This window comes from Pelecanus crispus, chromosome 1, assembly GCF_030463565.1.
Source record: "Pelecanus crispus isolate bPelCri1 chromosome 1, bPelCri1.pri, whole genome shotgun sequence".
In the NCBI taxonomy this organism is placed as follows: domain Eukaryota; kingdom Metazoa; phylum Chordata; class Aves; order Pelecaniformes; family Pelecanidae; genus Pelecanus; species Pelecanus crispus.
The window spans coordinates 83,104,868-83,115,137 of record NC_134643.1 but is presented as its reverse complement, the minus strand read 5'-3'; the positions used below and the strand labels follow the sequence as shown (position 1 = coordinate 83,115,137).

Genomic DNA, 10,270 nt, shown 5'->3' with positions numbered 1-10,270 from the left:
GGGGAACCGCGACGAACAACGGTAGGTGTGTGAAAGGAAAGGCGGCAACGATCCCAGGCTGGGCTTTTGGGCTTGATCTAAAAAGTGCCCCCACTGATGAGGGGATCGCCCTGCGCTACGGCAGGGGAGGCGCTGACCTAGGGGTAAACACAAAAAGGGAGAGGTGGGGACAGAGGAGGGGGGGAGAGGGAGAGGAGCCCGGCTGCAGAAGATGCGAAGAGCTTGGCCGGAGTCCTCAGGGTCTGCCGAGTGCATGTGCTGTCGGGTGTTTCCTTTTCTTCGCTCCTTTTTGATTCCGGTCCTGGGAAGCGCTGATTTCTAGCCTCCTTTTTGGCTGTGGGTATCCCGCCCGGGCTCTCGCTCTCTCCGCACATGTTCCTAGGGCGCCATCTCTTTGCAAAACCCTCCGTCCTCCCGCAGGTCTCCCAGAGGCTGCTTCGGAGTGTGTGAACACCGCGGGCTCCAGCCCAATCCAACCTGCGGAGCCAAGCGTGCTTCCCAGCCCCTGAGCCTCCCGGGGCTACCGCTCCTCTTAGACCTCTCGGGCTCTCCAGCTAGGCAGCGCTCTTTGCTGGAGTTCCTTTTCCTTGCCACAGTTGTGGACCCAACTTGCAGGAAGCAGAGGACGTGAACCTGACTTTTTTTTTTTTTTTTCCCCCAGAGGTATACTTAAAGACAGATGTATAGATGCACCCCCCCCCCCCCGCCCCCGCCTGAATCTGTGTGTGTGTCCGCGCGTGTGTTTACAGAGAAGAGGGTAGCTGAGCTGACTTTTGGGAATCTTTCCTTATCTGCAAAGAGGGCTCTTCCTGCAACGTAAAGCCCCGAGACAGCGGCTTAGCGGACTAGAATTGAACAGGGCTCAGGGAGACAAATGGACGCGCTCTCTAACCCGCTTCAAATACGAGCTAGATGACTTTTTTAACTAATACTGAGAGAGATCTTGCCTCCGGGCAGCGAGAGACAGAGCGAGAGGGAGGGAGGGAAGGAAGGAGGGAGGGAGGGAGAGGCAGACAGCAAGGGAGAGAGACGGAGCGAAGTTTGGAAGAAGTGAGCTGCTGCCGAGAGCTCAGAAAGTTTGTTTTTCCTTCACAACCTCGGAGCTGGTAGAGCCGAAAGCAGGGACTGCTCGAGGACGGCGCTGGCGCATGTGTCCCTTGGGACTGATCTCCCTTTCCTTGCAGGTTTTAAGACCCGGAGGATACAATGTTCACTAAACTCTTCCAGCAGTGGAGTTTCGCAGTGTTTCTGCTGAGTTATTCCGTGCCCTCTTACGGGAGATCAGTAGAGGGGATCAGCCGCAGACTGTGAGTTTCTCTTTTTCTCTCTTCCCCCCCCCCCCCCGCTTCGGTCACGGTGCGGGTGGGGAGGGAGGTGGCCGGGCCCGGTGGCGGGAGGGGAGCAGCCCGGGGGGGTTTGCAGCCTCCAGCAGCGCTCCCGGCGCGGCTCTGCAGCGCAGCGGCTCCGGGTTACCTGCCCCAGGTGCTCACTGGTGCTGTCTGAGCCAGAGGCAGAGGGCGTTTGGGGCAGGGAAAGGGCGCTTTTCAGCTCTCTGAGCTTATCAAGCTTTTGGGAAGGAGATGTTAAAGCCGAGGGTCTCTTCTTCCGAGGGGAGCAGCAATGCAGCTGTGTGCTCGTCCAGCGTGCGCTACTGCCCGTGCACCTTTCTGCGTCCTGGGAGGGTCTTAGTAGGGAGCACCCCTTTTTATCAAACTGCTGTATGTTACACGAAGTACCATATACTTCTCCAGCACTGGCATGGAGCCAATATTGATAAGGGTAGGGGAAAGATGCAGTAGTGAGGGCCGTGCTGAAACTGAAGTACTGAACAATTCCTTTGGCTTTCTGCCACTTCAGGGGAGGAAAAAAAAAAAAATTCCAAAGGGAGTCCAGTATCTGACTTGGAGGCAGAAGCATGTTTTCTGATAAATGATAATGTAACCTAAGAGAGTCTGTTCAGGAAATGACCTTTTTGCTCCTTCCAAAATAATCAGCATGGTTTATACTAATATCCCCTACGCAAAGTGCAGAAGAGAAGCCACTGGGTTGATGTAGGAGCAGCTGTCTCACACATCTAACTCACTGGCTTTCACTGGACTTGCATCAGATTTTCTAAGGAAGAAACACTTCAGTCATACTGTGGAGGGCTGTATTGTTACTAAGTTCAAAAGCAAGTCAAGTTGGAGAAAGAGGGTTGGAAAATCCGGTGACAACTTACAGGGAAACATGACACGGCAAACTTAATTTCAGATGGGTTTCCTTGGAACTGTTTTCTTACGTACACAAGGACAAGACCTCCAAATAGGACTTCCTCTGCCATTTAAGCAACAAAAAAAATCCCCCAGGTGAAGTGACTTCAGACACACCTAAATTTGGCACCAGGCAGACAGCTATTACAAATCTCCTACAGCAAATTGTGTAGAACATGTTATTGCTGATAATGCTGCAGTGTATTCTTCCCAATCCATTAATGCTTAGCTGTTTTTTACTCCTGCAAACTATTGTTGAGCTATTGTTTCATCTGAGACCATTTTCTTCTCTTAGGATATAGAGGACTCAAACTTCAGTTTCAAAAATTAAAAAAAAATGAAAATAACTGAAGTACAGTCAAATGCTATATTTCCTTGGCTAAGAAACTCTGACCTGGATCTAAGCCAAGTTTGTTTTTTAAAAAGTTAGATTTGCTAAGAAATAATCTTTCTCTTTTTGAAGCTAGCATTGTTCTAACACTTGTTTTTAAAGGTCAGGATTAGAGTTCTTCCCAACATCCCCATGCCATCCTGACAGGGGGGAAAAAAAGTGGAAGCTAAACAGTCAAAATGCATTTCTCAGCTCCCTCTTTGCTATGGCATGTAAAACACACACAAGAAACCAGTTAGCTGTCAGTTAGTGGCATTCACGTAGTTTTGTTTGTGGGTACAGCACAAACACAGACACCACACTCAAACATGTGTCCTGTTTTAATATCACCACAAACCATTCCTAGAGTTAATGGTTAATAACTCACTTAAGCCTAGAGATATTTTTTTCAGTCAAAGGCTTAAACCAGTAATGGATGAAAATACTGAAGCACATTATTATAGCCATGCAAAAATAATCAAAATGACATAGGCCTGGTTCTACAGAATTTACTGAGGCAAATCTCCCATGGAAAGCAATAGCAAATTGTCCCAAGAAAAGATTGCCAGACATATTATTTGTTATAGAAATGCTTTAGCTGCTAAAGAACTTCTGAGAAACCCAGTAATGCCTCAAAGTGAAATTAGATATTTTTATCAGCGTGCCCAGACACTGCAGCATCATGTCTCCAGATCCGTTCAAAATATTTTTCCTAATCCTGAGATAGGTTGAGGAGCTTTCCCTCCTTTTGGAGCCAGGGGCAAGGGCACTCAGTCTTGCAAAATCCAGGCAGTGAGCTGACTGAATCCTTTCCAGTTATTTCGCTGAACCTACTATCAGACCCAACATGAATAGTCAAGGATAACGATGGTTAAATAAGAGCAACTCTGAGACAGAAAGTTGTTGCTTGAAGTATGTTGCCTCTCAGTGACGCTAGGTAGCCAGTGAAAAAAATGAAGAAAGAATGTGCCTGCAAAGAACAGCTTATCTGGAAGTACATGAAGTCAGAATAGTCACAAGTCATGGATTTCTACTGTTTTCCCCATAATGAGACATTAAGTCTTGTATGTACATAGTGTACTTGGATACAGTAATTAGTTTGGACACTCCGGTCAAATACAAACTATCAACCTCCTTCTCTCAAAAGTGCCTACCACATGTAAGCTTAGCATTTACTGCACTTGGTTTGGGGTCAGATTCTTTTTCCTTGAATGAGAGGTGCATTTTATAGAAGGATGGAAGGGACCTCTAGTGGGTCATCTTAACCCTAACAGCCTAATATTTTTTTTACACACTGTACCCAATACATGAACGTAATCATTCCAGTTCCCATTGCCTTCCTACTCTGTGTGTGTGGGTGAGGTATTGTTGATATCTCCATTATGAAGCACTTACATCAGCCTTCTTGGGCAAGTATTTTTCCCTGATTTACAAACACAGGAGTTGTTTGAATAACTGAGGCAGAAGGAGGCAGAAGGTCAAAGAGATATGTATCTACCACATCTTCTTTGTTTTAAGAAGATTTTTGATCTAGAGCATACAAAGGAAATTGGTAGGCAAAATGTAATCCTTAAGTCTGGCTGAGTAATAAAAGTCATGTGAAATGTAACACTACGTAATGTTATACAATCATCTGGAATAACAAAATGTTATTTGGGGCCAGACTTGATGCTAAATATCATACAGACATTTAAACAGAAACGCACCCTCTTTGGCACACTAACCCCTCACATGTCAGTCCCTGCATTATTTTGGAAATGCATACTCGCACACGATGTAGGTCGTGTAATGTTCTTTGACTGCCTTGTGTGTGCTGGAATCAAATCTTTAGGTTTCAGCTCTGTAAAATGGAACAGCTTTTCAGTCAAGAGAACTTTAATAACAGGCTTTAGAGATTCAAGATTTTGTCACAGTGGGTAAATTGACCAAATACACATTACAGGATTAAGGCAGCTTTAGGTTGTCTGTGATAAAAGGAATTATCCTTGGTAGTTTACAAGAGGCAGTAGGAAAGCTTTGCTCATCACATGAGGCATACTGTTTTAGACTCAGTAAAGCACTGAGATTTTGTATGCTTTTTATAAACTAGAGGAGTGAAAGGAGAACGGCATTTCCCATGCAAATATCCTGGGAAAATAGATTACTGAAGCTAGGAATGTAATGTGAGCCACAATGGACAGCTTGACAAGCAGCACAGAAGTATGCCACTCAGAGGAGTCCAAGGTGCTAGTTTTATTAGCATACTTGCAAATCAGACTGACCTTAACGAGAAGGTTGTTAGAGATGGCTATTGGAGAGCTTCAGGGAGTGCACTGGTCAAAAAAATTCTCCTGGGGGAGATCTTGAGCTTGCATTAATGGTCACAGCTGCACTGAAGAGAATGAAACAATATGGGTTCAGCTCAGTACTATCACATTGCATTTTTGCTTAGGGACGTAGAGTTGAAGGGCATAAAATACTCGCCCTGAAGCCTGAAGTCATCCAAAACTGATTTTGAGATTATGACAATGTTTGGTCAAGTGTATGCTCACAAACCTGAGTATATCTTGAGCAAGTATCCCTACTGTATCACTTCATGCAAACCAACAGTCATCTTTCAGTCTCCTTGTGGAATGGGGCAAAGCTGCTGTTTGAATTTTACCCTGAATAACAGAGATGTAATACCACTTGAACCCGACTCACTTGAACCCAACTCACTTGAACCCAATACTCAAAAAGCGTAGCTCTACAAAGAGAAAAAGCAAAGGGAATGCTCTTAAACCAGTGCTACTTGAAGTTGCTAATTTCAAATAGCTCTACTGTTGATCAAATCACAAATCTAAAGAGTTTGGCTGAAGGGACTGAGAAAGACAAATTGCAGAACACTCCCGATCATTTAGCATACTATCTTTGTCCACCACATGTTGAAACCTGGAAATGTAGCAGGATAATTAGGGATGGGATGGAAGGGAGGAATATTCATTCACAGTTATGTATCTTCTCCCGTTTCACCCACATGCAGAAACAACTTCTTATCCAGCTAACTGACCAAATGATTATGTGACAGGCAAGGCAGTGAATTCATTTTCTTTGGCCAGTAAGAATCCAGTCACATGCGGTACCCTGATGCAAGATGAGAGGATATATAGCCAATCTCAGCACATTGAAGCAGGGCAATTGGAAGGATAAACTGTATTATAGCATTCATGGGAACATAGCTAAAATCCCAGCTTGCGCTCTTTCTGTGGTTCACAGTGCAGCTGTGCATCTATCCCACACCAAGGAAAAAGCATGTATTTTCTCACGGTTATTTATTATCCAGGTGCCACTTGTATCTTCTTTCCTCAGACGTTTCATACCTTCTTTGCCAGTACAACATCTCTAAAAGACAGATAGCTAACCGCCTCCCAGTTCCTTGAAAACAAGACAGATGTTAGTGAACCGAAAGGTCATGAACTCTGGAAAAGGACCAGAGACCCACTCAAACAAACCAGGATGCTCTTGAAGAAGATCCACTGAAGAAGGCTGGCATAAAACTCAGAGAGCACAGCAGACAAGAAATTCGGCCCCAAAAGTTCAGGCTTAAAGGAATACTAGAAAGACATCTAAAACCATAATCAGACAGAAGTGGCCAAGCAGTGAAGTCAACGGGAGTGGCTGAGGCTCATCTCTGCTGATGCTCAGGCTGCTGCCTCTCTGGATAGCTCATTATGGACTGAAGTGCCTATGTTTTAGGCACTCAAATTCCAACATTTTTCCATTACGCTCCTGCAGTTGCACTTATTTAAATTTAGAAATGAAATGCACTTTTATGTATTTATTTATGTTTTTGAAGTACATGACTGAGCAGAAGAAAATTATTAGAATGATGCTTTATAAACACTGCTTCCGGCTTCAGTACAAGTACTTGTTATTCCCTCTCTTGCTTGACTGCAGTGCTCCATTATCTGACCCTTTAGTTTTCCTATCTCTGACAACTGCCTTCCTGCTTTTACTGCCTGAAGTGTGATATATTAAGAGTCGTAGTGCTGTCCTAGAACAGAGCAGTGACTAATCCAACTCCAGGTCCAGTGGTATGTGATCGGTCAGCTGAGAATTATTACCCGCTTAGGTCTTTCCCTTCTCTGGAGGGAGCAGCTACTCTGAGCAGCAGGACTTGCTCCAGCAGCCTGACTTAACTGGATGTCTCCAAGCCTGAGAGCTGGTACATAGTCACTGTGGCCACCACTGCCAGAGGAGAGAGGAGCTCTGCCAAGTACTGGGCAATAACCAAATCCTAAATGTTTTTTTCCCCCTCCTCTCTTCTCTTTCTTTAGCAAAAGGGCTGTATCAGAGCACCAGCTATTGCATGACAAGGGCAAGTCAATCCAAGACTTACGAAGAAGAATATTCCTTCAAAATTTAATTGAAGGTGTCAACACTGCAGAAATCCGTGCAACTTCAGAGGTTTCACCTAACCCTAAGCCTGCTACCAACACGAAGAACTACCCTGTCCGATTTGGTAGTGAAGATGAGGGCAGATACCTAACTCAGGAGACAAACAAATCGCAGACCTACAAGGAGCAGCCCCTGAAGGTATCGGGGAAAAAAAAGAAAGCAAAGCCTGGAAAACGTAAGGAACAAGAGAAGAAAAAGAGGAGAGCCCGCTCAGCTTGGCTGAATTCTGGCGTGTGCGGAAGTGACGTGACCGAGAGCCCACTCTTGGACAACTCTGTTACTACACATAATCACACTTTAAGGTAATTCTGCTATATCCTTTTGGGGGGCATACCATATATTTACTGAAATTGTTATCCTTCGGTGTGAGAGGCCGAGGCCTCACTCAATCCTGGGATAATAGCATACCATTATGCCCATAACTGAGCAGTGGCTTTTCAAGCAGTGCACAGTCTCAAGGTGCTTTCTGGAGGTGAGTACCCTTTCCACTTTGCACTGGTGACAAAATCTTTCTTTCCTATGACAAACAATTCAAGTAAACCACTTATTGCCAAAAAGAGCTTTCTGAAGCTGAGTGAGTAGTAAATAAAGTTATTTCTGTAAAAAGAAAGCACATCATAGCCATTAAAATTTCCTTTCCTGTTTTAATTGTAGTGTCTCTCACATCAGATCTTGGTCCCACACTTGGGCCTCAGCAGATTGAAAGCTTTGAGTTTTATTTAAGGCTCTGCATCTATAAAATGGTGAAGTTTTCTTTCCTCCCTCTCAACACCCCCCCTTTTTGGCAACTTTCCTACCCTTACTTTACAGTTTTTCATTTTACTGTTTAACCTTAGGGGAGAACATGGAATATTTCTCTCTTAGTAATATCTGCAAACAACGCAGACCAGCCTTTCACCATAAAATTTTCCCTGCCATTAGGACTTTTTAATTCAGCTCCATCTTTTTGCCAGCTTGTGAAACAATTACGTTGCTGCTGGAAAATATTGAGCTTTGCTTTTGGAGAGAGACGTGCTTCGCTCATGTGTGACAATGAACGGGTTTCAGTGCAGTGGTGAGCTGGAGACTTCAGCCTAGGTGCCCCAAGCAACTCATCCACTTGCAGTCATCTCAGCTTGAGTGGAAGTCTGCACACTTGCAGACAAAGCCAAGGAGTCCGCTCCTCAGTTCTCCTCAAATGTTTGCATTTTCAACAGCAAAATCCTACCCTTTTCTCTCCTCCTCTACTTCACTTTGACAGAATAGAGACATAAGGGAAGCGCCACTTGCTCACAATAAATCCCTTGGAAAGAGATGCCAGCAGTAGGATTTACTAAAATCCAGTCTTGGGTTAAGCTTTACAGGCCACAGTTTGCGACGTGCTCCATTGCCTCAACTTCTGCTGGCATCTACAGGAGTTACCAGCATTCAGGGCTAGGCATTCAGTGTCTCTGACTGTAAACCAGTTAGCATGCCTGTAGCAGTTAGTAGCAAAGTATGAGAGGCTGGTTTGTCTCAGTACCTTAGGAAAGGCACACTCTGGGACTCTGGTCAGGAGTAGACCAACATTTCAACAGGTGCTAAGGAACTGTGGTAGCCAATAAATAGCACCTGTCTTTGGCACAGAAATCTTGAATGTAGGGAAAAAAACTTCAATGGCATTTCGAGTGTTATTTCTTTTTCTTACTATTCTGTCTTTGGTTTTATATCCAATAGGATATGTAAAAGAATGGCAGGTACACCCTGTTGATTTTCCTAGTTCAGCCTTTCTGTTTCAAGTATGGTTGGATGGCTGAAGGCAGTCGGCTTTACTGTGGAGTCCAGACTGCCAAAGGCAGTCCAGCTTTGCCTTCCTGATATTACCCAAGAAGCAGTATTTCTCCAGGGCAAGAAACAGATTACTAAAGAAGATCTATATTTTAGATAGTTAATTGAAGATTATTAAACAAAGAGAAGCCATAAAACAGGAAAATCAAATCCCTCCTTCACAAGTACAGAGCATAATATGCTGGTTCAGCTCTTAAGAAACTGCTAGTATATCAACTGGTAGTTATCCCAGTAGGCTGGCAAAAGATATAATTTCTAAACTTTAAATGAAAACAAGTCCCAACTCCCTGACATGTACTTTAGATAGGGGGAGTCAGGTTCAATGCAGTTGTCTATGTGGTTGTTGGCACACGGTGGGCAAGCATATTTAGGTGGAGGAGTGACCACATCTGAGTGAGGCTGATTCCTCAGCTGTACTGAGCTGAATCAGGAACTTCTACTCTATCTGCTGGTGCAGGACAAGGAAGGTGTGTGCAGACAGAATTTCCATATGCTACACCAGTATAAGCTACTTTGCAGCACCCCGAAGGCTAGCTGCAGCATAGGAGAAGCATCAGTACTTTACAGTGAAGAAGTGGATATGCATAATGCAGCAGGGCAAATGTCAAGGAAGTGCAAAGATAAACTTCAAGCATGCTTTTCACTGTATCTTTGTGCTGCTTTTCTGCTCAACACACTGAACTGAAATCCTTGTGCCAATTTCCTCCTCCCAATCTCGATCCCAAAATTTGGGGTTTAGGTCAGAAAAAAGACCAAAAATAATGTGCTCTCTAGATCTTTTGACTTACTACAGGAAGTATCTCATAAAAGAAGCCAATCTTGCAAAATCTGTGGCTAAATCACAGAAAGCAGCTTGCAAGTAGTCATTAGTAAAGAGCCCATTGTCAAGATGTGGCTTAGCTTAAACTCTAAAACAAAGCATAAAATCCAAGCCAAATTGAAAATGTCACCCTCTTAAAAACAGGCCTGTGTAGTGCAGACACACATATACAGTCGTGCTGTATGAATTGTGTGCCATTATTATACATATTGTAATATAGCCTGAATACACCCTAACATTACTAGTTAATTATTAAGGAGCTTCATGCTAGCATTTCCATTCCAGACACTTAAAATATCTTTCTCGTGGACATTCCAGCTATATTCCCATTCCAATTCAATTAAGCTGTTATTACCTAATTTCCTAAGAAACCTTTTGAATGAGTAGACTCCCTAACGTTAAATGCAGTCTCACTTTCAATGAGCACATAACACACACACACACACACTCACACACCCCCACACACCCTCGCCTTTAAACTCTCAAGGATTTGGGGTTTTTTGTCTCTCACACCCACACACATCTGCCATGTGGAACGCTACCCACAGCTTCGGCAGTCAGTCCAGCAACAGAGCAAAGCCCTCTCCATCCTATAGCTTCACATTCCAT

At 44.2% G+C, this 10,270-nt stretch overlaps 1 protein-coding gene across 1 annotated transcript; it reads left to right on the top strand.

The window, feature by feature from the left end:
- Positions 1 to 1,206: 1,206 nt before the first annotated feature.
- Positions 1,207 to 7,341, top strand: PTHLH (parathyroid hormone like hormone). Its single transcript, XM_075727724.1, has 2 exons — positions 1,207 to 1,307; positions 6,915 to 7,341. The coding sequence occupies exons 1-2, from the start codon at positions 1,207 to 1,209 to the stop codon at positions 7,339 to 7,341; spliced, it is 528 nt and encodes a 175-aa protein (XP_075583839.1).
- The last annotated feature ends 2,929 nt before the right edge of the window (positions 7,342 to 10,270 follow it).

Bases quoted from the DNA above. Each gene is read 5' to 3' on its own strand.
- PTHLH (XM_075727724.1), top strand. From the start codon at position 1,207: ATGTTCACTAAACTCTTCCAGCAGTGGAGTTTCGCAGTGTTTCTGCTG. The intron at 1,308-6,914 runs GTGAGTTTCTCT...CTCTTTCTTTAG, and splicing joins GAGGGGATCAGCCGCAGACT to CAAAAGGGCTGTATCAGAGC.